A 26,794-nucleotide genomic window follows, 5' to 3' on the forward strand; every position below is an offset into this window, starting at 1 on the left:
TCACGTGCATCTTATAGATAGCACGCACATGAAATGCCTCCTAGTCAAGCCCTGCTGATTAACCAACTAATAAACAAAAAAAAGTACATTAGATAAATTAACCAATTACACTTTGATAGTAGTGAAGGCCCTGACGGCATCCCAAGTTTTATTATTACTGTTTAGAGTACATTAGAATTTAGCATTAGCATTAGTAGAGGCATTTGATGCAAGAAAGCAAGCTTATGCAGCATCAGCCAAAAAAAAAAAAAAAAAACCCACTTCCACTTCACCCCTCTGTTCGTTCAAAATACCTGTCCAGCTGAGCCTTAAACTTATTTAGGCTATCAACCTCCACCACAAGGGATGGAAGTCTGTTCCACCAACCAACCACCCTCTGGCTAAAGGCAAATTTCCGCACGTCTATCCTACATCTGTCTTTCCTCAATTTGAATTTATGCCCTCTCAGGTGATTTTTCTGAGCTAGAGGAAGAATCCCATCAGCATTGAGCATGCTCAAACCATTCAAGGCTTTATACACCTCTATCAGATCACCTCGCTGGTGCCTAGTCTCCAGACACTGTAATTTGCAAAACTTAAGCCTTTCTTCGTAAGAGCACCCCTTTGTTCCATTCACTAATCTTGTTGCCCTTCTCTGTACTCGTTCCAGCAGCTCTAAATCCTTCTTGAAATGAGGCCTCCAGACCTGTATACAGTACTCTAGGTGTGGCCTGACCATCGCCTTATACAATGGAATAATCACCTCCTTATCCCTGCTGGAAAACTTCCTGTATATCATTGACAATACTCCATGAGCTACTCTTGCAGCCCGTCTGCACTGCTCAGAGAACTTCATATCTGCCTGCACAACCACCCCCAAGTCCCTTTCATTCTCTACCACTGTCAGTGTAGTACCACAGAGTTGATACGTTGCTCTGGGGTTGCTGTTTCCCATATGTAGTACTTTACATTTGTCAATGTTAAACTTCATTTGCCACCTCTCAGCCCATCTGCTCAACCTTTCCAGATCCTGTTGCAGCAGCATAGTGTCAGTAGTGTCCTTGACAACCCTGCCAACCTTTGTATCGTCTGCAAACTTGGACATTAAGCCCGATATACCATTCTCAATATCATTTATAAATACAGAAAACAATAATGGACCCAACACTGAGCCCTGAGGGACTCCACTAATAACATCAGTCCACGATGAGCAGTGTCCATTGATTACCACTCTCTGTCTTCTCCCCCTCAACCACCCCTTTATCCATAGCAGCAATTTGCCTCCAATGTCACACTGCTCCAATTTGTGTAGCAGTCTTCCATGTGCAACAGTATCAAAAGCCTTTCTAAGATCCAAGTATATAATATCAAAGTTATTCCCTGCATCCAGTTCTTTTGTGACTGCATCATAGTATCCAATCAAGTTGGTCAGGCAAGACTTCCCCTTAACAAAACCATGCTGTGTCTGAGCTATAACTGAAGTCTTGTCTAAATGATCCTGCAGTGCTTCTTTAACCAGTGCCTCCATTAATTTTCCTGGAACAGAAGTTAAGCTCACAGGTCTATAATTACTTGTGTCAGCCTTTGATCCTCCTTTGTGAATTGGGGTCACATTTGCACATTTCCAGTCTATGGGTACCTCCCCTGAGTCCAAGGAAGCTCTCATAATTATGGCTAAGGGTTTGCTTACTTCCTTTGCTGCCTCCTTTAATATAACTGGATAGATCCCATCCACCCCGGGTGCCTTTCTTGTGTTTATCTTCAACAGTTTCTCCTCCACTTTACTCCCAGTTATTTCAAGATTCTGTAGCTTACTGCTAGAGTTGAATACACCTCTGGGATTCCCCTCGCTGAAGAACTCCTCATGTGTGAATGTCGATGCAAAATATTCATTTAGTTTGTTAGCTACCTGAGCATGATCATCAACACTTGACCCATCAATATCAAGTGGACCAATCTGATTCATCCCCTTCCTTCTAGAGTTTACATAAGTAAAGAACTCTTTGCTGTTTTTCTTTGCATCCCTTGCCAAGGATTTCTCGTAATCTGCCTTCGCCTACCTAACCTCCTTTGTAACTTGGTTGCATATCAACTTGTATCTATCATAGGCTTCTGTGTCATGTGTTAATTTGTATGTATCCCATGCATTTTTCTTCTCTGCCATATGCCTCATTAGTTAATCTGACATCCATTTTGGCCTAAACCTTGAACAATATTTCTTAGTTGGTATGTAAAGCCTAGTAGCTTCCAAGATAAGTTCTTTGAATGCTTCCCATTTTGAATTTGCTGTTGGTAACATCATCAGTTGGTCCCACTGTATAGAATTTAAATACTGTCTCAGTCCATCGTAGTCGCCTTTACGGAAGCAATAACCCTTCCCTTTACCCCTAATGGTAGTTACCTCTTTGAGTAAATCCCACTTCAGCACACTGTGATCACTGCCACCTAGTGGTTCATTTATCTGCAGATTCTTAATGCATGAAGAATCACTGCTGATAATCAAATCAAGAGTATTACTCCCTCTAGTTGCCTCCCGAACATGCTGATGTAGAAAACAATCATCCAATAAATCCACAAAAGTCCTGCTAGTGTGTGAGTAACCAGCCCCCAAATTCCAGTCAATATCTGGGAAATTAAAATCTCCCATTATAAGACACTCTGATTTACTGGCCCATTCTATTTCCCTGTACAGTTCCTTATTATACTCATCTGACTCATTAGGCCTATAGCACACTCCTACTCTCAATTTTGATCTCCCAATGTTTATGTCACACCAAACTGACTCCACATTGCACTGTCCAGCGATGTCGACTGGCTTCACTTCCTTGGTTTTTATGTGTTTCTTAACTAATAGCATAACCCCTCCTCCCTTCCTATCCTGTCTATCCTTTCTGTAGACGTTGTACTCCCCAAATTGCAGTTCTGCATCCCTTATATCTGTGTGACACCGCGTCTCTGATATCCCAACAATATCTGCCTTCGATGTTTTGAGCAATACCTCAAATTCATCAAATTTATTTACTAAACTCCTAGCATTGGTGTACACGCAAGTATACCTGCACCTGTTTCTATTCTTAGCTACCCTAACACAACCCATGTGTTTACTTGTACCGCAAGTAAACACATGGGTTCTTTGGTGCATATTGCTTGATTGCTTGACGCACATTGATTCTTTGGTGCATATCATTACCAGGTGCATTTCTCAAATGTTACTTTCAAGACAATGGAAGACTGATTCCTAAACAAGATAGCAGTAATAAACAAGATAGCCTGTATGGTCGATAGCCATACAGGCTATCGACCAATTTCTGTTTCGTCGATAATAACCAAAATTATTGATAAAATCATGCTGCCATATTTGCAACATGCATGTGTTGACAGGTGCTCCACAACAAGCCTAGCTAACACCATTGTGCACACCCAAGCAACAAATCAAGATAAGGCACAATGCAATATCTTTTACTTAGACATCCAAGGTGCTGTTTGTTTTTGTTGTTGGAATGATGTTTAGCGACACAATGAATTATATTGCTGTGTATAGGCCAATCTTCAAGAATATTAACAGTTCATCTATGTTGGCATGATTTCCAAGGAAATAGGACAAAGTCTGAGCTTCGTTCAATCTTTAGAACGATTGGAAAGTGCTGGAGAGGATGGATGAGTATAGAGGGCAATCTACAAGCAAATGACGGACTGTGAGCTGAGCATGACAGGATGTGCACTGGGGTGGATTTTCTTCCAATAATAAAAACAGGTGTGTAAAGATGATTGTGCCCAATTCTCAGCCTTGATAGTACCACTTCTTCAAAGACAAAACAGAATCTTGGATTCTGTTTTGTCTGAATCCAGAGAGCCACAATTTTCGATCTTGTTGTTGGTATTACTTTGCCAGATCTATGACCAGTTATCGTAGCATGCCTTGTGAATTATAGGCTTGTAAACCATATACCTGATACTGTTGTAAGAATGTGGGAAGAGGTTGTTAACTGCAAGGTAAGCACTCTCATTTCCCGGAATTACATTTATTCCAGTAAAATGTTACTGACTGATTGGACTCGCTGCAGGAGAGTAAATGGTAGTGAATGGTTTTTGGTGTCCGATTAGAGGATGAGAAATTATCCTTTATTGCAGAATTCACAGTGAGAGAGTCAGTACGGATTAGATCACTGGAAATGGAAAGATCAATAATCTTATCAATGCTAGCTTTATGACATACAGTTCAGCAGTGAAGGTACTGAATTTAGCAGATAACAAAACTGTAACTGTGAATGAAGGAAAAACTGCTGCAGCAACTACCGCAGTTTTTGATCCATCCATGTTATATTCAACAAGCATAAATTGATGGTAGCATGAACTGTGTGCAACTGTCTGATATTGGAGGAAGATAAAGCATCCTCACCCCATTGGCAAAATTGGTCATCACAAGAGGCAGGAGCATGTAACCAGGGTGGTATAGGGAGAGTTGAGTCCTGAGAAATGTTACTTAAACCAACGCACCAAGTTTGCAGAATTTCTTTAAGTATAAGTGCTGCAAGTCGTCATTTTGCTTGATATCATAAAAGGAATCCCTATGGGTATTATACAGGTACTCAAAAACTGTGAGACATGGTGTCACACAGATATAAGCAGTGCAGAATTGGAATTTGGGGAGTACAATGTGTTCAGAAAGGATAGACAGGGTGGGAAGGGAGGAGACATAATGCTGTTAATTAATAAACACAAAATCTAACAAAGTGCATCCAGTTGACATGACTGGACAGTGCAATGTTGAGTCAGTTTGGTGTGACATAAACACTGGGAAAGGGAAAATGAGAGTAGGAGTGTGTTATAGGCCTAATGAATGTTTGTTTGTTATTTGGTTTTTAGGAGCGTTAGCAACTAGGGCCATATTGCTCCGGGAATATGCAGTGGTCATTCCCTTGACCTTTCCGCATTCTCCGTATTTGGTGGTGACGGGCTCGAACCCCGGTCTAATCAAGAAGCATGTGCTACGCACTGCTGCTGCTGCTGCTCCTTCCCACCTGGCTACGGAGGCGACCCCCCCCCCCAATGACTCTGATGAGTACAACAAACAATTGTGCAGAGAAATAGACTGGACCAGTAAATCAGAATGTCTTGTAATGGGGGATTTTAACTTTCCAGCCATGCTGTTATTAATGTGTTTTATCTTCATGATGAATGGTTTGTTTATTTTGTTCCTCTATTTTTAATGTTTGACTGTAATAAAGTTAATTAAGTTTTCAATGCTTGCAAAAATGCCTGCTTATTAGTCAGCATGAAAGCCATGGAATCAGAAGATTTTGCTGGAGATAAGCTGGACTCCTGCACCAGCAGTCATATGGATAAATCTAAATGTCACGTGCTATCCTATATAGGGAAAACTGGGTTAAAATTATTTAAAGAATTTGAAGAACAACAGCTGATAGGTCGAAGTTGTAGATTAAAACTGCGTGAAGAAGACAATTTGCCTACATCATAAAGCTTTGCTTTTGACAAAATATTTGCAGCATTCATGTTGCAATCCTTTCCAGAAGAAAAATCATATGGTGAAAAAAGTTAACAACCAATTGATTTGTCAATGGCAGACTACCTTGAACTTTTTTCTTCTGGTTTGATGTCTATTGATATTTCTCCTCTGAAATTTCAGTGAAAATAGAGACTCACAAGGGTATGTCAAAAGGAAGTCAAGTACAAGATGTAATTGCCAGTAAAATTGTATCTAATTGGTGGCTTGGATCCAAATGACATAATGGAGCCAAGTGCAAGTCAGTGTGGAAATTGCTTAGATTACAATGAGCTACTGAAAGAATTGAAAGAAAAGTTGATGGTATCAAGACAGTCAGAAAAACTTCAAATATTAACACTAGCTCCAGTTAGTTGGTCCATTAAAAAAAACAATGGAAGAGTTTAGTGTCTCAGAAAGAATGGTCAAGAAAGCTAGAAAACTTAAAGCAGAAGGACACATGGCCATACCTGTAAAAAAAAAGGAAAAAAAGCTTTCTGAGCAAGTAAAGCAAAAGGTGATGGAATTTTTTGAAGATGATAAATTTAGTTGGATTTGCCCTGGAAAGAAAGATTACAATTCCATTAGAAATGCAGATGGAATGCAAATGCAAAAGCGACTACTACTCAGCAACTTGAAGGAAATGTTTATAACTTATCGAGATAGAAATGGATCTGACATTGGATTTTCTAAATTTTGTGAACTTCGACCCAAGTGGTATATCACATTTGGTGCACCAGAAACACATTCCGTATGTGTATGCACAATCCATCAAAATGTCAAGTTAATGCTAGCAGCAAGTCCTGTTGAATGTGATTACAAGGTTCTCATTGGTAAAACAGTGTGATTTGGAGTCAAAAGATTGTATGTTTCATCCATGTAAAAAATGTCCAGGAATAGATGAATTAAGAAAAGTTTCTAAAGAATATTTTTGAAAACAATGAACCAGAGACGATATTACTGAATTCAAGCAATGGATATACACTGACAGAGATACACTGGATACAAAGCAATTAACAACAGATTTCATTGAAGAGTTGAATACAAAGACATTTAACCTTTCCTGTCATCACTACATTGCTAAACATCAAAGCTACCATTTGAAGTCAACAAAGGAAAGCTTAATGACAGAAGAATTGGTCATCTTGATGGATTTTGCAGAAAATTATTCATTTGTTGTGCAAGATGCTGTTCAATGGTTCCACTGAGAGAATAGCCAGGCTACATTGCATCCAACTGATATTTATTAAACTGAAGTTCAAGGATGTTGAACATCAGAATATAAGTTTCTGAATAATCAGTGACTGCTTTCGACATGACAATTGCAGTGCATGTTTTTCTAACCAACTGAATTGAATATTTGAAGAGTTTCATGACAGAAATCAGGCACATTTACTACTTCAGTGATGGTTCAGCAGCTCAATACAAGGATTTCAAGAATTTTATTAACTTGTGTCATTATCAGAAGGATTTTGATTCAGTGCTGAATGGAATTTCTTTGGCACAAGCCATGGCAAGTCACCATGTGATGAAATTAGTGGAACAATAAAACGATTGGCAGTACATGCAAGTCTCCAACACCCAATTGAAAAACAAATCCTGACACCAAGAAACATGTTTGAATTTTGTGACAAGCATGTGACTGGAATAAAATTGTTTTGTTTCTAAAGAGGAAATTGAGCAAGTAAGGACATTTCAAGAGAAAAGATTCACAGACAGTCATGCTATTGCTGGAACAAGAGAAAATCAACACTTCATTCCTACTAATGCAAGACAGATTCGTGCTTGCAGAGTATCAAATGACACACCATCATCATTTGTAACTCATGTAAATCAGACTAGTGAAACCAATATTCAATATGTGCCAATTGTTAATTTACAACCTGGCCATTGCATTGTTTATGACAATAACTGGTGGATTGGAAATATTTGTGAAATTTCATTTGAAGAACATGATGTATTGGTAAATTTCGTGCATTCTCATGGAGCAGCTCGCTCATTTCACTGGCCCGCTAGACAAGATGTCTGCTGAATTCCTGAACACAAATTATTGCCAATCTTCCAGCTCCAAAAACAACAACAATGGGACAATAATATAGTTTGCCTGAAGTAGTAATATCAACCATCAATAAAAAAATTCCAGTCCATTACAAATCATAATTCATTTCAAATTGTATTGTGTTTTAATTAAATTTTTTTGCAGTTAACTTCTTTCAAGCTTAGATTTTACATGATCCATTTTACATTTATTACCTTTTGGAATCCTGAATAAAGACCACTTTTCAGGCTTGGGAACATGCACAAAAGAAACCCATGCAATTTCTTTTCTTGCCATTTGTACCCCCATTGTAAAAAATACAGATCTTTTTGTGCACTGGCAATATATTCTTTCTTCTTAAACCAAAGGGCAGACTAATTCCATAAAATTTCACTCTTGTAAATGCAATAGTTCTGTCCTTATTGAGATATGAAACTTCATCAAATAAGTATGCAAATATTATGTGGAAAATATAAAATGTTTAAGGCCATTTTTTAGGCCTTAAGTAGCAAGACACAAAACTGAAAAACTATGCATAAAGCAAAATTCTTGTTGCATAAAATCTGCTATTTCCAATGGTGGCAAAAACGAGAGAATTGAAGATGTCCCACATTAAGATATTTGCCCCTAAAGATAGGTAAAATTTTGACTTTCAAATTTTGAGTCTATCTATGAAGGAAAATATCTTAGCCAGCAAACAAGTATAAGAGTGAGTATATTTAGTGAGGCTGCTGAATTCATGCAGATGTTACATGGAATGCCTAAAGAGGAATATACAAAAGGTTTTTATTTCAAAGTTTTGACTTTCAAAAGTCTTGCTTAAATTTGTCACGACAAATTATTGGTGCCAGTTTTAGGCCGGATTGTAAAAAATGTGAAGGTTTTTGAGCCTGGACACCAAATGTTTTGCATTCTCTGCCAAAAGTTAAATAGGTATACCAGGTTTCAGGGCACTACCTCTCATTGTGCAAAAGTAACACTTAAAACTTTGAAATTTTTTTTTTTTTTGTGATATGCTCTGCATAACACAAGTGACCTCCACAAAAAAGGTGCTGGTACCTCAAGCATACTATATTTTGAAATGAATTTTTGCACAGCTTCTTTGGAAACCTGTTTAAACATCTACACCAAGTTTCAACAAAATTGAAGATGGTCGAGCAGGGACCATCTTCAAAATTAGGCCACTTGACATGGAATCACCCTTTTGTGGATTTAGGCATTAGGAATTTGCATATAAAGGAACCACTAGGTGACAGTAATTACAGTCCACTGATGTGGGTTTACTTAAAGATGTAACTACCATCAAGTGTAAAGGGAAGGGTTTTAATTTTCGTAAACGTGACTACAGAGGTCTCAGGCAGTTTTTGAATTCCATACAGTGGGATCAACTGATGATGCTAAAAACAGTGAATTCTAAATGGGAGAACTTTGGGGAATTAATCTTGTAAACTACTAGGCATTTCACACCAACTAAGAAATACTGTTCAAGATGTAGGCCTAAATGGATGTCAGATGAACTAATGAGGCTCGTGGCAGAGAAGAAAAATGTGTGGGATGAATAAAAATTAGCAGGTGACACAAAAGCCTAAGGCAGATATAAGCTAGTTTGTAATCAAGTAACAAAGTAGGTTAGGCAAGCGAAGGCTGATTATGAGAAATCCTTGGCAAAGGATGCAAAGAAAAACAACAAAGGCTTCTTTACTTATGTAAACTCTAGAAGGAAGGGAATGATTCAGATGGTCTACTTGATGTTGGTGGTTTGACTGTTGATAATCCTGCTGAGATAGCTGACAAACTGAATGAGTATTTCACATCTACATCCACACGAGGAATTCTGTAAGGAAGGGAGGACAGAAGTTTACTAAACTCTAATGGGGAGCTAAGATTTTGTAATAATGGAGAGCAAAGAGGAGGAGAAATTGTTGAAGTTAAATGTAAAAAAGGCACCTGGGGCAGATGGAATCTATTCAGTTATATTGAAGGAGGCAGCAAGGGAAGTAAGCAAACCCTTAGCCATGCAACCTTAGAGTCTGGGGAGGACCCCATGAACTGGAGTTGTGCAAATGTATCCCCGATTCACAAAGGTGGTTCAAAGGGTAACGCAAATAATTATAGGCTTGTTACTTGAACTTCTGTTCAGGGGAAAATAATGGAGTCACTAGTTAAAGTAAGCTTCACCTAGACAAAACTACAGTAATAGTTCAGACACAACATGGGTTTGTTAAAGGGAAGTCTTGTCTGACCAATTTGATTAGATACTATGGTGTGGTCACAAAGGAACTGGATGAAAAAAATAATTTTGATATCATATACTTGGATTTCATAAAGCTTTTGATACTGTTGCACATCGAAGACTGCTGTACAAATTGGAGCAGAATGGCACTGAGGGCAAGTTGCTGCAATGGATAAAGGGATGGTTGATGGACACTGCTCCATGTGGACTAATGTTATTAGTGGAGTCCTCCAGGGTTTGGTGCTGGGACAATTGTTGTTTTATGTATTTATTAATGATATTAATGAAGGGATATCAGGCTTAACGTTCAAGTCTGCAGATGATACAAAGGTTGGAAGGTTGTTAATGATAGTAAAGGCAGTATATGCTACTTCAACATGATCTAGAAAAGTTTGGTAGATGGGCTGAGAAGTGGCAACTGAAGTTTAATATTGACAAATGCGAAGTACTGCATATGGGTAGCAGTAACCCATGAGAAAAGTACCAATGGTGTGGTACCACACTCAGGGAGGTGTAGAATGAAAAAGACCTGGGGATAATTGTACAGTCGGATATGAAGTTCTCTGAGCAGTGTGGACGGGCCTCCAGAGCAGGTCATGGAGTTTTGTCAAATGATATATAGGAATTTTTCTAGCAGAGACAAGGTGGTGATTATACCTCTGTATAAGGCAATGATCAGGCCACACCTTGAGTACTGTGTACAGGTCTGGAGGCTTCATTTTAGGAAGGATATAGGGTTGCTATAACAAGTACAGAGAAGGGTAAGAAGATTGGCGAGAGGAACAAAGGGGTTCTCTTAGCAGGAGAGGCTTAAATTCTGTCGGTTGCAGCATGTGGAGACCAGGCACCTGCGAGGTGTGCAAGGCCTTGAATTTTTTTTTTTTTTTTTTTGCTGCATAAGCTTGCTTTCTTGCATCACATGCCAATGCCAAATGGACAGGTAGGATCAAAAAGGAATGATGATATAGTGGGACGCATTGGTGAGGAGACTGTGAATGACAATGGTGAGAGGCTTATCGATCTTTGCAAACAGTACCACCTGAAAATTCTTAACACCTTTTTTCAACACAAAAATATCCATAGATAAACATGGGAGCAACCATCCTTCCAGCAGAAATAGATCAGACTATATAATTTTTCACCAGAATTCAGAATGGACAAGATAGTAGGATAATGAAAGGTCCCAACTGTGGTTCGGAGTATTACCCGGCGATTGCAAATTTATTTTTAAAACACCAGAAGTGTCAAATGAGACCTAATACTACCATTTAAAACAATAGGGTAATTCAGGAAAATATTACATGTACTTATAAACCGGAACTATTATCTCACAACAGTATTAAAAATCTTTACCAGAGAAGACTTCAGAATCATCTGTCTCACATTAAAGAAATAGAAGAGGTGAATATCTTGTGTGACAGCATTAAAACTGCCATACACAAGGCAGCTAACGAAGCACTGGCCAAATGGATAACAAATATAAACAACAGTATTGACGAATGAGGTAGCCTAGTTGGTGAAAGAAAAGAGCCTATAACAAATGGTTAATGAATAGAAATCAGAAAAATAGAGAATACAAAAAGGTGTAATAGAGTAGTTAAACGGAAAATTGCTGAATCCAAGAATGCAGCATGGGAGAAAAGATGCCCGGAAATTGAGGCACATTAGGAGGAACACAATCATCTGAAGCTTGGAGGAGCTTGAGAACACTGAAAACAAATGAATCTTGATCAAATAAAAACTTTATTGATATGCCAACACAGGAAAGTCAAAAACCTCCTGGTGGCCAAGTTTGGGAGTCAGGGATCAGGGGACCTGGTGTCTCATTCCTCCTGGCTGTGAAGTTGCCAGGTGCCAGCCCTCAACACTAAAACACATACTCACACACTTACATACACTTGCCAGCCTTGGCCTTTTGCCTTTTCAGATGTTACAGTGGCATATAGGAGAAACCCTGGAGACTGCAATTAATCAAATACCTTAACGAAAGACAACTTCAATATCAAAATATAATTACCCCTTCACCAGTGGGTAAAGGGAAGACAGAAATAAAAAAAACATCAAATACTAGACTACACAAAGTTAATTAACAACAAAAAATCTCCAGGCACTGGGAACATAACGACTGAACTTATTAAATATGGATCACCAAGTTTAATCGATCTGACTGCACAGTTATTCAACAGATGTGTACAGCTAAGAAAAACACCAAAGGAATGGAAAATTAGCTATATATCATTCATTTATAAAAAAGGAAATAGGCAGGATCCTGTGAACTATAGAGGCCTAAGTGTGAATTGGTTGGTTGGTTTTTTTTAGGAGCATTAGCAACTAAGGCCATATTGCTCCGGGATATGCGGTGGTCATTCCTTGACCTTTCCGCATCCTCCGTATTTGGTGGTGACGGGCTCGAACCCCGGTCTAATCAAGAAGCGTGTGCTGCACACTGCTGCTCCTTCCCACCTGGCTACGGAGGCACGTGTGAATTGCACTGTCCGGATTGTACTCTACGGTGCTTCAGTTAAAACTATGAGAAGAGGTAAAAGATAAGATTTGCAAAGAACAAAGTGGATTTAGGTCCGGTTGCACATGTGAGGACAATTTGTTTATTCTGCAGCAACTATTGGAGAAAAGAAAAACAAGGAATATGATACCCACTTTTACAATTCTGTTCCAAGAAAGGAATTATGGAAAAACCTACAACTGATGTCAATTGATCTGGAACTTGTTGAACTAATTAGGGAATTATACGATAACAGTGCGGCATTTATTAAAGTTGGAAAGTCTATCTAATCCAATCTATCCTACAAAGAGGCTGAGGCAAGGATGCAGCTTATCACCTTTATTGTTTAATGTTTTCTTGGAATGCGTCTTGCAAGAAATGAAAAAAAAAAAAAAGCTGTTGTGGAATGGGAGTACTAATTAATGACAGATATTTATGGAATCTCAACTGTGCCGATGATCAGGTCATCACAGCTCAAGCAGCTTATGATTTGGAATACATGTTAAGAAAACTGCATCTTAAATATAACCAATGGGGCGGCCTCAATATCGATTTGACAAAAACAGAATTTCTAAGCACAGCAGAGCATCTAGATAAATTGCAAGTTACACAATCTATACATATAAAACCTGTTGACTTCAAGTATCTTGGCTGTATTATAACTAAGTAAGGACTGGGGAAAGATGAAGTTAGCACATGAATTCATCAAAGTAGAAAGATTCTTTGTGCCCTCAATACTATCTGGTGGGACAATATCTCCCTTAGAACAAAAAAAAAAAAAAAACATATTGGACAGTTGTTAGAGGAATCAATACTTTGCTACGAATGTGAGGTGTGGACACTGAAAGAGGGTGACAAAAAGAAGCTAAAGGCCCTACACATGGACTACCTTCGTCGAAGTGCTAGTCTCCAAGCTTGAAAGAGTTACGAATGAGGAAATTAGGAGGCCTTTGCATGCAGACATTATAGAGCATGAATATGGTTTGGACATCTATGTATAAATGAAGAGAGATGGCCTAAAATTTTATATGAGTGGATACCACAAGGCAAGAGACGATGAGGATACCCTAGAAAATCGTGGAAGAAATAATGTAATATCACTATGAGAGAGAGAAATTTGAAGGTTGAAGATGCCCAAGTCCGGTGACTTTGGAAAATGGGAATGAAAAAGCGATGATCTGTCGAATAAAGTCGAACATAGATAGAACAAGGAATATTTGGGAGGTTTAGAGTCACTGATGTGACTCCACAATCAGCACAACTAATGATGAAGATGAAAGATGCACATAAACATTTGCATCTTTATCATTGTCAACATGAAATGCAGCATCTATTTTTGCATTTCTATGTAATGCACACTATTTTTATGCTTATTTGTTTGAAAATGCCTCATTACATTACGTTTCCTGCCTCTTGAAATTGAAAATTCACATTACATACAGTAGACAAGTGGAACTGTGCTACCTTTTTCAGATTTCATAATACATGGAAAATCTGGTTTAAGTCTTCGGAATTACATCTTTTGTATCTTATTGATACATATTGTTAATTAGCTTTGCATTACAAACAACTACAACAAGATGACTGCATATTACAGAGAAAGTAAGCTTATAAAGCATCAGCCATAAAAAAAGTAAAAATATCCCTCCCATATCATCTGTCCACTCCAATAATTTGTCTAGTTCTTCCTTGAATTTATTCAAACTATCCACCTCCACAACAATAACAGATGGAAGTTTGTTCCAACAATCAACTACCTGCTGGCTGAAGGCAAAATGCCACAGATATATCCTGCAACCATTATTTCCTCGATTTTAATTTATACCCAGCGTGTAGTCTAAGCAAGGGATTTTCTCAATCTATTCAAAGCTGTACACACCTCAGTCAGATCACCATGAAAGTGCCTAGTCTCCAGACACTGCTATTTTCAGAACTGAAGCCTTTCTTGGTAAGACCACCTTTTCATTCCCCTTCACCAATGTTGTTGCTATTCTGTGCACCCCTTTCCAGCAGATCTATGTCCTTCCTAAAATAAAGCCTCCATAATGTATGAAGTAATCAAGATGCAGCCTAACCAATCCCTTGTATAAGGAGGGATGATCACCTTATCTCTGCTAGCAAAGTTGATGTATATCATTAACAAAACCCCATGAGCTGTCTAGGCAGCTTGTCTGCTTTGCTCAGAGAACTTTATATCTGACTACACAGTGATCCCCCAGGTCTTTTTAGGCGTCTCCATAGCCAGGTGGGCAGGAGCAGCAGTGCGTAGCACATGCTTCTTGATTAGACTGGGGTTCGAGCCCGTGACCACTAAATACGGAGGATGCGAAAAGGTTAGGGAATGACCACCGCATATCCCCGGAGCAATATGGCCTTAGTTGCTAATGCTCCTAAAAACCGAATAACAACAACAACCAGATCTTTTTCCTTTCCCACTATCCTGAGTGTAGTAGGACACAGTTGGTACACTAATCTGTAATTGCTGCTAACCACATGCAGCCTCGCATTTGTCAAGGTTAAACTTCAATTGCTATTTCTAAGCACGCTGCCTAATCTTTCCAGATCTTGTTTCAGTAGCTTACTTTGATTACTGTTCATTAGCCACCCTGCTAACCTTATTATCTGCACAGTAAGACATTAAACCTGATATATCTTCAATATCATTATTAAATACAGAAAACAACAATGCGATTAGCTAATCCCCCTGAACCCCAGGGGATTAGCTAATAACATTAGCCCAAGAAGAGCAGTGTCCATTAATAATCACGCTGTCTTCTCCTCCACACAGCCAAACCTTTATCTCAAGCAGTAAGGGTATGCAGCAGTCATTATCAATCCACTGCGGGATGGAAGCCTCCGAATAATTCATTATCTTGAGCGGTAGCTTGCCCTTAATGCCTTAATGCACACTGCTGAAATTGTATGGCAGTCGTTTAAGTGCAACATTATCAAAAGCTTTCCTGAAATCCAAGTATATGATATCAAAATTATTTTTTGCATCCACTTCCCACTGTTACTGCATCACAGTATCTGATCAGTAGGTCAAACAAGATCACCCCTCCACAAATCCATGCTGTGACTGCAGTATAGTTGCATTCCTGTCTAGATGGTCTACATTACTTCTTTAACTAATGTTATATTTCCTCAGAACATAAATTAAAACTAGCAGGTCTGTAATTACTTGTGTCACCTCTTGATCTCCCTTTGTGAATTGAGGATACATTCACACATCTCCAGTTCATAGGGACCACCTCTGAAACCAAAGATGCTCTCATAATTATTCATGATGGTTTGCTTACCTCCTATGCTGCCTCCCTTAATCTACTTGGATAGACTCCATCCACCCCACATGCCTTTTTTATGTTAAACTTCAATTTTTTTTCCCACTTTCCTCTCAATTATCACTCATTTAATTCCCTTCTAGATTTTGATGAACTTCTGGCATTTCCCTCCCTAAAACCTCCCCATGCATGAATGTAGGTGAAAAATGCAGCTGCATTCATGCATTCAGTTTGCCAGCAATCTGAGCAGGATCTTCTTTTTTCAGTGCCATCTCTAGGTCTAGAGGTGGTGAACTCCTTTTTTGAACTCCTATCTTCAGCTAGCCTGACAAGCTCTTCAAACCCCAGTCCCATCCATCTCCTGATGTTATCCATCCATGAGATTTTCCTTCAGCCAACTTTTCTCTTCCCTTCCATCTTTCCATCTCTGCAACTCGGTAGTAACAAATGAATGGAGAAAAGTGCATCTCAAGTTACAAGGCCATTGCGGAATCCGAAACTGCAATAACTCTTACTTCCTTCTCTCATATGTCCCAGGTATTTTACATCGTGAAAAGAACCATCTTTTCACAATGCTCATCAGTTGCCGATTATGTCCTATAATTTGTAGCACTCGTTCATTTGTCATCCACTTCGTCCAGCAGATCATCAGCATTCTTCTAAATGCCCACATCACAAAGGACTCCACTCTGTTCACCACTGAAGCTCAGAGTGTCCAAGTTTCCACTCCATACAGAAGTAGTGGCCACACGCAGCACCTCACAAATTTCATGCAAGTTGCTAGTGCAAAGTTTTTTCCACGAAACCAATTATTTATATTTCATAAAACCGGTTCTTGCAATCTAAATTTTTATTTAGCTAACAGCTAAGGTATTTGAATCTTTTAACTCTTTCAATCTCTTGCCATTTAAAACAAGATTTTTTCCCTTGGACTCCAGTCCTACTGACAATCATTAATTTTGTTTTTTGTATGTTAATATGCAAGCCCCGATCTTCACATGCTGTATTTATTCATTCTAACATTTCTTGCAGTTTTTACTGCTACTTGCTATTAATACTGTATCATCAGCATTTACTTTTATGCGCTTTTTCGCGGCTTCTAAAGCTTTCCTGAAAATATATTTGGAGTATATGTTGAAAAGTAGTGGTGAGAGTATACAGCCCTGCCTGACCTCTATTTCCTGCATCACAGTGTCCCCCCACTCTGACTACAGCCCTCTGTTTCCAATAAAGATTCTTGATAAGGCTGATAAGGCTTAATAAAGATTCTTGATATGTCCTTACCATCAAGTCCAATCTGTTGTAACATGTTGATGAGACTTTTGTGTTGTATATGGCCAAAAGCTTTTTAAAAATCAATGAAACATATACACGTCTTGTTCTAAGTCTCTGCAACCCTGTAGTAACAAATGAATGGAGACAGTAACAGATGAATAGAGAAAAGTGCATCTCAAGTTACAAGGCCATTGCGGAATCTAAATTGCATATCACCAATCATGTATTCACATTTAGCAAATATGTGATTTTGAATCACTTTCAGTAATATTTTTGGCACATGACTCATAAGACTGATTAGTTGGAGTCGCTGCAAGGCTCAGAATACTTTTCTTAGGAAGTGTCATGAAAGTTGATTTAAGCCAATCATCTGGGATATGTCCTGTTTGGTATACCTTATTGAATAGGTCAGTAAGCTTTCCTATGTTATCATTATCAATAAGTTTGAGCATCTCAGTTGCAACTTCATCAGGAACAAGAGCTTTTCCAGTCAATACCTGTCGAATGGCATAGTGTACTTCTGATTGTAATATCTTTGGCCCTTCCACATCAGTTCCATTTCCTATCACATCCAGTTTACACACATCACTGAACAAATCTCCAACATATTCCACCCAAGCCTTGACCTTTTTGTCTTGGTCCATCAGCAATCCATTCTCAGTATTTCTCATGGAAGTCAGTTCTCTCTTTCTGAAAACTCTTGCAGTTTCCTTTAACTTTCTATGTAGATTAAACTCGTCATGTTTTTGCTGTAAAATCTTGATTTCTTCACATCTTTCTTCCATCCATTCTTTCTTTGCTTTTTATCTTCATTTTGATCAATTTCTGAATTTTTTTGGTGATCCATCAGACTCAAAATCTTGTCAATCATCCACTTCTTTTGCATCATTTTTGACTTTGTTCCCAGAATCTCTTCACTAGTCTTGACAATTGCTTTTAATCCTTTCCCAACCATCCTCAAGATCACTCTTGCTGATATTGCATTGATTGTTCAACATTGTTCTCACTTGCTCACTTATCTGTTCATCCCTGTTGATTTTTAATTTTTATCTTTTTCTTGTGACGATGTTTCTTCTCAGATTTCAGCCTTTTTTTACATTATAACATAGCAAGGTGATGAGAGTTTAGATCAGCACCCGGATATGTTTTGACTGATTTACTTCCATTTTGGAATCTTTTATTTACTAAAATAAAGTCAATTTAGTTTCTTACTGGGCATTCTGTAGCTTGAAGTGAGTGATTTTTTAAGGAAATTAGGTAGTTTTTTTACAAGGTTTTGGAGGAATATGTTTGGGATTTGTTCAGCGATGCAGGTAGACTGGATGCAATGGGAGATAGAACTGACATGGAAGGGCCAAAGATATTACAATCAGAGATGCCCTATGCCATTCAACAGGCATCAACTGGAAAAGTTACTGGTCCTGATGAATTTGCAACCAAATGTTGACATCAGACGATTTTAAACAGTAATCTGACCTAGGAGATGAAGAAAATAAACCTCGCAGACCATCTCATTTTGCATTCTTGTAATGCAAAACAATATGAGATTGGGAATAGCCATGAGAGAAATGCTACACTGGACAAGACACCATCATCAAATTGTGATCTGAGGTGCCTAGAAGACCACTCACCTTGACCTGTACTTACATGGGTTGAGTGTTAGAAAAAGATCATCCACTTCGATTTTATGATTGTCTGGTATTAGGGTAGATAAATGACCAATCTGTGCAATGTTTTTTACAAGGTTTTGGAGGAATACGTTGGAAATTTGTTGAGTGATATGGATAGACTGGACACAATGGGAGACTCAACTGACATGAAAGGGCCAAAAATATTGCAATCAGAGATGCGCTATGCCATTCAAAAGGCATCAATGGGCTTTCATTGTGGTACACCCACAATGAAAGCAATGCGGAGATGGGGGGGAGGAACCCCTGGTGCCACTAGACATCAATACACTTTACACTTTATTCGACCATTGTGCTTATGTCGTGCGGCCATTGCGTAGTTCGACGCTGCGAATCCAGATTACCAAGAATATTGTTGTGTGCTTTATGTTGAGCTATCAGATGCCAATCAGTTGACGGCATCGATATGTTGGTTGAATTCTGTGATTCAATTTAATATTAAATGTAACATTTTGACATGTAACGTCATCCCCAAACAACGTGCATTTTTGTTTCTTGATTTTAAAAAAAATTGCCATTTTCATGTTCATTTTCAGCTCCGACATATTGTTATGTCATATAACATCTGCCACATGCAGTCGAGGAGAAGAGGGGATCACAGTGAGTGGGCAGAGTCACGACCCGTCAAACACTACTTTCCCCCTCTTCTCCTCGTCACCATTTTGGAGGGTGCACCCTAAAATATATTTTTACCAATTTTTTTAATTGTTGGGAAACTTTCTCCAGCCACAAAATCTGATGATGTAGACTCATCTACAAGGTTTCACATCTACAACTTTCAAACCAGCATTTGCTAACTAAAAAAAACTTATCCAACCAGTGCTATCACAAGTTTCTCTAAAGTGTTGATAAGGGTGTTTTGCCTTTTCACGAATGAGTGAACTTAACGGAATTTTATTTTGAGTTCAGTCTCCTATTCACAGATTTAAAGCTTTTTCCATGTTTTCTAATTTAACATCACGAGTTACAGAGAAAATTTTAGAAGCAATTAATGCGTTTTCATGAACGCCATGGCAGATTTTTTCTTCCGATTTCTTGATCGATCGTACCATTCACTCATTGATTTTATAATGTTTTGCCACTGACACGACACTTTCACCATTAGAAATTTTGTCTATTAACTCACTAATGTCATCACCTTCTTTGATTTTTCATAATTGCCATGTTATTTGTAGCCATATTTTCATAGAGGTTAGAAAAGAACTTGTCCACAATAAAGTCACTTTCTTTTAAACATTAATACGCTCTAAAAAGTCTGTTTACTCTAACACACTGCAAAAGGTTGGATTTTTCACTTTCATAAGCATATCGATTAAAAGCAAACAACGAAACCTTCCATAACAAGCGCATAACACATACTGAACAAGAATTAGCGGGAAGCATCTACACTCACTATTGTGTCATCCCTCTCCCCCACCCAATGAGGGCTGTTTTGGCAAAGAAACATGATTTTAGCAATGCCCATATTTTTTAGGGCAGAAAATTTTCACACACACACACACACACACACACACACACACACACACACACACACACACACACACACACACACACACACACACACACACACACACACACACACACACACACAGAGAGAGAGAGAGAGAGAGAGAGAGAGAGAGAGAGAGAGAGAGAGAGAGAGAGAGAGGAGAGAGAGAGAGAGAGAGAGAGAGAGAGAGAGAGAGAGAGAGATTATTGTACCAGCAAGGAAAGTATAAACAGTTTCTACTTTCATATTAAATATGAAATGAATGTCATGGCACTAGAAAGATTTTTATAAAGTACAGTAAATGGTTACTGTACTTTATAAAACATAACCTTTTCTCAGGAACATAACCTGAGAAAGGTTATGCTCCTGAGAAATGTCGCGAATACTGAGTTATGGCTCCCATAGTAATAAAGGGGTTCCGTTCCAAAGTATGAAATATATAAGAGAAACTAGTCTGAAATTTTTCGTATGTATTTATGTACCTTCATAATATGACTATGTACATAGACAGTACATAGTGAAATGCAAGCATATGGCATCGAAATGAAAATAAGAAACAATTTAATATTAAATGTAATATTTATTAGAAATTTCAAACCAGCGCCTTTGCTAGCAAAAAAACTTATCCCACCAGTGCACCAGTTTCGCTAAAGTGTTGATAACGGAGTTTTGCCTTTTCACGAATGATGAGTGAACTGAATGGAATTTTATTTTGAGTTCGGTCTTCTATCCACAGATTTAAAGCCTTTTCCGTTTTTTCTAATTTAACATCACGAGTTACAGAGCACGTTTTTGAAGCAATTAGCGCGTTTTCACGGACACTACGGCGGATTTTTTTTCCCGATTTTTTGATTGATCGTACCGTTGACTAATTGATTTTATAATGTTTTGCCACTGAGGAGACACTTTCACCATTAGAAATTTTGTCTAATAACTCAATTTTATTCGCTAATGTCATCACCTTCTTTGATATTTTCACATTTCCCTTGTTCAGAATAAAGTCACTTTCTTCCATTAACACACTCGAAAAAGTCTGTTTTACACAGCAAAACGGTAGATTTATCACTTTTGTAAGCATATCAATTTATAAATTGATAAATTTATTCAATTTATAAGCATATAAATTAAAAGCAAACGAAGAAACCTTCCATGGCAAGCGCATAACACATACTGAACAAGGATTAGGGAGAAATATCCATGCTCGCGATTTTGTCACCCCCCCTCTCCCTCCACCCACTGAGCACTGTTTTGACCGGGAAAGATAATTTTAGCCACGCCCATGTTTTTTTATGGCTGAAAATGTTCACGGCACTTTAAAATTCACATTTTTTTAGGTTTAATTTTATATTAAATCAGCGATTATATATATATATATATATATATAAGTGAGAAAATATTTTAAAGAAAACACCAGAAATAAAAAAAAAATGCATGGCATGGCATTTCTTCTCTTTTCCTCTGATCATGGGGTCAGATTGGAGAGCACTATAAGCAGGATTAAAATAATGGATATCTATTGTATATGAATAATGGAAAAGTAAGGGTAGGACCGTGGGTAGAAAATATTGTTCCAGTAAGAGATATATTTCTGTTGACCTAATAAAAGTATGATAAAACTAGAGTTAATACCTTAATGTTTAAGAATTCAGTGAAGTCAGTTGTTTTTTTTGCTACAGCACGACCAGCTTTTATAAGCATCATGGAACACTGGAGTTCCTGGATGATGTATACAAGAGTCTGAAAAGAAAAACTATACTGAATAAGTAATAATCTTCAAAAACATCAATAATTGTAGAAACAAATTTTGCTGTCATGGGAATATAATTCAGAGAAATAAATGAATAAAAATATCTATAACAATTAAATGAAAAACATAAAAAGTGAATTCCTGATTACTGTGAGTTTAATTTTAACACATATTAAAACATTCAATTTATTTTCTAAGAAGATTCATTTAGACCAGGGGTGGCCAACCTTTTTCTGCAGTGGGCCATATTTTGTAAATGCCTGGAGTGTCACCTAATCATGACCCAGAAAATACTGGAATTAACAATTCGTCACCCCCCAATCTATCCACGCAAGGTGTCACCAACTGTTTTTGCTAACTATGAAAAGGAATTATGCCAAGCACCTATAATATAATAAATAAAACAATTTTACTTTTATGGGCTAATAAACAAATGTTCACTCTTATAGGACCAATGTCATGAGGAGCTCACTAATGCATTTAACGCTAAAAACTGTAAATATGAATCACAGTGAACACTAGGGTCATAAACCTAGCAATAAAAAAAGGACTTGAAATTATATAGTTTAGCTTCATAGCTAATTTTTCAGTTTTTTTTTTAATGAAAACCCCAAGCACGAGAGTTATTAGAACCTATATTACCTTTTTACCATGCATGGGTTGACGGTTCAGAAGATTAAAGAAGATAATTACATTAGACTTGAATTTCTGTACACTGTGATTTTCAAATAAAAATCTACAGAAATGAAGAGGGGTTTTGAAGAAAATGGGCATTGAAGAATTAAATGATTAAGAAATAAAAGTTGGTTCAAAGAACTTGAAGTTGGATAGCAAAAGGATGCTGACTGGTTGCAGCACATGTTCGGGCTGTTTTGGAATAGAGCGGGAATTATAGAAGCCAATTCAAAAAAACAGTGGCCATGGAATTATCTATAGAAAATGCATGCAGCAGAAACAGAACATCTATGCGACAGAGTGGAGAGACTTTGTTGGAGGTGAGTCATTAATTAAAATAACTGTCCTCTTTTGAATTGAATCTAGAAGCCTGAAAGAGGATTTGGGACACCACCCCAGATGTGAAAACAATATTCCATGGCAGGGCAACAGCTGTTTGGAAGAAAAATAACAAAACATAAAGTAACAAAATAAAAATTGCTTCCTCTTTATCGAAAAAACCCAGTTTTTTAGATGCACAGGAAGCAATATTTATGATGTACTTATGCCAAGAGAGAGAGAGAGATTAGAAGTCAAGGTGATCCCCAATTGACACAGGTGACATGTCTATAAATCAGAGTGCCATCAAAGAAAACCATAGGAGCAAAAGAATCCTTTTTGTGTGATATAAGGGAAGACTGAGTTTAAGAAGGATTGAAATCAACTAAGTTATTCTTGCCCCACATTACCTGGAGATCAGCATTTAAGAAACAGCATTTAAGATCAGCATTTAAGAAGCATATGGCATCGAAATGAAAATAAGAAACAATTTAATATTTAATGTAATATTTATTAGAAATTTCAAACCAGCGCCTTTGCTAGCAAAAAAACTTATCCCACCAGTGCACCAGTTTCGCTAAAGTGTTGATAACGGAGTTTTGCCTTTTCACGAATGATGAGTGAACTGAATGGAATTTTATTTTGAGTTCGGTCTTCTATCCACAGATTTAAAGCCTTTTCCGTTTTTTTCTAATTTAACATCACGAGTTACAGAGCACATTTTTGAAGCAATTAGCGCGTTTTCACGGACACTACGGCGGATTTTTTTTCCCGATTTTTTGATTGATCGTACCGTTGACTAATTGATTTTATAATGTTTTGCCACTGAGGAGACACTTTCACCATTAGAAATTTTGTCTAATGGATTTTCAAGAAGTTCAAGCTGTTTATGTAGGGCAAGGTTTCTCAAATTGGGAGTACGACTCCAATGGAAAAGAGACCATCACCAAGTTGTGATCTGAGATGCCTAGAGGACCACTCACCTTGATCTGTACTTAGATGGGTTCTGTGTTAGAAAAAAATCAAGAATGTTAGCCTTTGGTTATGACTGTCTGGTATTATGGTAGGTAAATGAACAATCTGTACAAAGTAATTAGTAATTACAAAAGCCTCAGCATCTCAACCAGCTGGGTTCATGTGAGAAAAGAATGAAAGCTGGAGTTGTGAACATTAAAACCAATAAGGAAAATTACCTCTGTGTTAGGTGTAAATCTTTGAGAAAGTCAAAGAGTTCCAAATTGCACTAGGAACTCTGACTTCCTCTCTTTGAAATCTGACTTTGAAAGTCAGGTTCAAAGTCACCTCTCAAAAAAAAGAGGATGTCAAAGAGTTCCAAGTGATTAGTGGAGTTGGGAGAATGATAGAGACAACAGATTTATTGGACAGAATGGGTTAGAGAGATTTTAAGCCAGAGATGATCAAAAAGGGGAGATTTCAAATTACTAGGTCCCTGACAGGGAATATCAGAGCAGACATTCACAGGTAACACCTTTGAAATGAAAGGTATCATACAGTGAATAATTAGGATAACTGAGATGAGGAGTTGTCAAATCAACAAATAATTGAATCCTGTCAGAAAACTAAGGTGGGGTTTGGCAGACTAAGGGGAAATGGACATCACTGATACTTGAACTGAGACCACATATCGTTGGCACCATGCCAAAACACAAATGTGCAAATTTGGCACTTTTTTATCTAACTGCATTCTTGAGGTTGTTTCTTGGTCAACTACACCCAGCCAAAGACTGGTATGTGTATTTCAAGGCCAAGTGGTTGAAAATGTTATATGCATTTTCACTTATCTGTGAAAAAAAAACACTTCTTACCATGCAGATTCACGAATCTAGCATTTTGGTTAGTTTGGCAAGGTAAATACTGACAAAGCAATTCACGAAAGTACCACTTTCGGTTTTTTGGCATATACAATAGATTGGGGGGGATCAGCTTGTGCATGCTGTTACATGTATGGTTTTGTTTGTCTCAGTTTGCTAGTCTGCACAGGTAGCACAGTGGCATCGTCACCGAGCTTCCCACACTGCATGGAAAAGGCCTGGGTTCAAATCATGCTGATGATGCAAGGAACTTTAGTGGGCTTTTTTACTCAGTGGCTGAGTTAGTCAGTCTCATGTGTAGATAGCAAGGTTTTTTTTTTTTTTTTTTTCCCAGAAACTGGGGTTTTTTCATCTAGCAAACAGGCAAAATGACCAGAACCAGAGAACACGCAATTTACAGACAAAATAATTATATCAGTAGATGATTATCATTTACAGGGGACCCTAATATCATAAATTGGATTTTGTCTCAGTTTGCCAATCAGTATTACTGTTTAGTTGTCCTTTGCAACATCTCATTTTTGCAATCAAAAGTAAAATTTGGAATAATGAGTACAAGAACGCAAAAAATTCTTGCAGTGTTCCTCACTTCAAATGGAATCTGATTTGGAAGAAGATGACTTGCAATCCCTTGATTGACTTTTAGAAGTTGATGATAAAAATTATGTACCCTCCAATGATGATAGTGACTCATCACTTATGGCTTCGATATGCATGTACTTTTTAAAAATTATCCCCAGTTTAAAAACTGTTAGAGACACATTTTTTGAGCCAGGCCATTCAGAAATGGAGTGTTACTCAATGCACTCTAAATTTGAGAGAAAAACCAAGTATGTACTCATGTATGTCCCCGAGGGATGGGCCCAAATAATTACAGGTGTAAGATTAAAACCTACACTATTCTGTGTAAATATCATGCAATGCGATGACTTTTGTGATTTTACTTCTCGCCAAACAACTTAAAGGTGCTGTTCTTTGGAGAAAAATCTGCTGCCTTGAATTCCAAAAAAGGACAGGATGAGCACGTCACAATGTTTTACAAAACAAACTACAAAGATGAATTTATAACAGTAAACCAAAAATGACCTAAAGAAAATGACCCACCAATGAGCAACATAATCTTCCCAAAGTCTATAGTGAGGAACTTTGTATATCTCAAGCAAAGCCTAAAGATTTAATGAAAATGTGCCAAGATTTGACAATGCTGAAAGAGTACCACAAATTCTATTTAAAATTAAAAGCATCAGTAGAAATAAGGGATACTACCAGCAATGGATTTAAGTGAAGAATCTAAATATGAAGAAGATATTGAAAATTAATTTATACCAACTTGTATGTAATTAAACACGTGTTATTAACATATTTTTCATTTCGCAGGGATTTCGCAGATAACACTCGTTACTGAAACGTAAATATTTCGTAGATAACACTCGTTACTGAAACGTAAATATTCCGTAGATAACACTCGTTACTGAAACATAAATATAGCGTTATAACTGTGTTTGGATACAAGTTTAGGATTTAATTTTGTACAGAAATTGAAATTTTATTGAAAGTAAATCTAAATCATGACTCAAACCAGAGCAGCAAAGCAAAGGGCTCAAGCTAATGGGAATGCTGTGGACCAGGGGAGAACTGAGGGGGGCAGTTGTCCTCTGAATCACAGCCTTGTAAGATGCACTATTTGCTTGATGTTTGCGGAGCAGTCAAGTATGGGACATGATACTGCCATGGGGGATGTCTTTGTGTGTGTGCGATGCAAGGAGTGTAAGGAGATAAGGCGACAACTCAGCGTTGTTATGGGCCTATATGAGAGCTTGAAGGATAGGGTGGATGCCCTCGAAGGATTACAAGTGAGGGGCCCATCAAGCTCTCAGCTGCCCACACCAATGCCAGAGCTTGCACTTGGTCATCGCGGAACACAGCGGCAACCCCCAAGGCAGAATGCGCTGGTCCCACAGGAACTAGTAGTTGTTGGTGACTCTATTGTCAGGGAAACGGGAAACATGCTTTGTAAAAAGGATAGGTGGAATAGGACCAGGGTATGTCTGCCAGGGGCAAAAGTTGATGACGTTGTAGAGCGGATATCATCTTTTAAGGGCACAAAAGGTGATATAGTTGTACACGTTGGCACTAATGACATTAAGAGTAGGAGACCGGCGGAATTACTTGACAAGTACAGGTCACTGATGAAAAAAAGCCGTGAATTAGGGTTGAAATTGAAAGTGTCTGC

General features: G+C 37.9%; 1 protein-coding gene across 5 annotated transcripts in view; it reads right to left on the reverse strand.

Annotated features, from left to right (window-relative positions):
* The window catches only part of mora (cysteine and histidine rich domain containing protein), a 560,065-nt gene that overhangs the window by 368,188 nt on the left and 165,083 nt on the right, over positions 1–26,794 (reverse strand). For all 5 annotated transcript variants that reach the window (XM_090370663.1, XM_090370664.1, XM_090370660.1 and 2 more), the window contains exon 3: positions 21,619–21,726. In XM_090370663.1, the coding sequence (XP_090226789.1) occupies positions 21,619–21,690 (72 nt within the window). In that variant the 5' untranslated portion in view covers positions 21,691–21,726. The remainder of the gene's footprint in view (positions 1–21,618; positions 21,727–26,794) is intronic.

This window comes from Mastigoproctus giganteus, chromosome 3 (assembly GCF_048544385.1).
Source record: "Mastigoproctus giganteus isolate SK-2022 chromosome 3, ASM4854438v1, whole genome shotgun sequence".
Classification (NCBI taxonomy): domain Eukaryota; kingdom Metazoa; phylum Arthropoda; class Arachnida; order Uropygi; family Thelyphonidae; genus Mastigoproctus; species Mastigoproctus giganteus.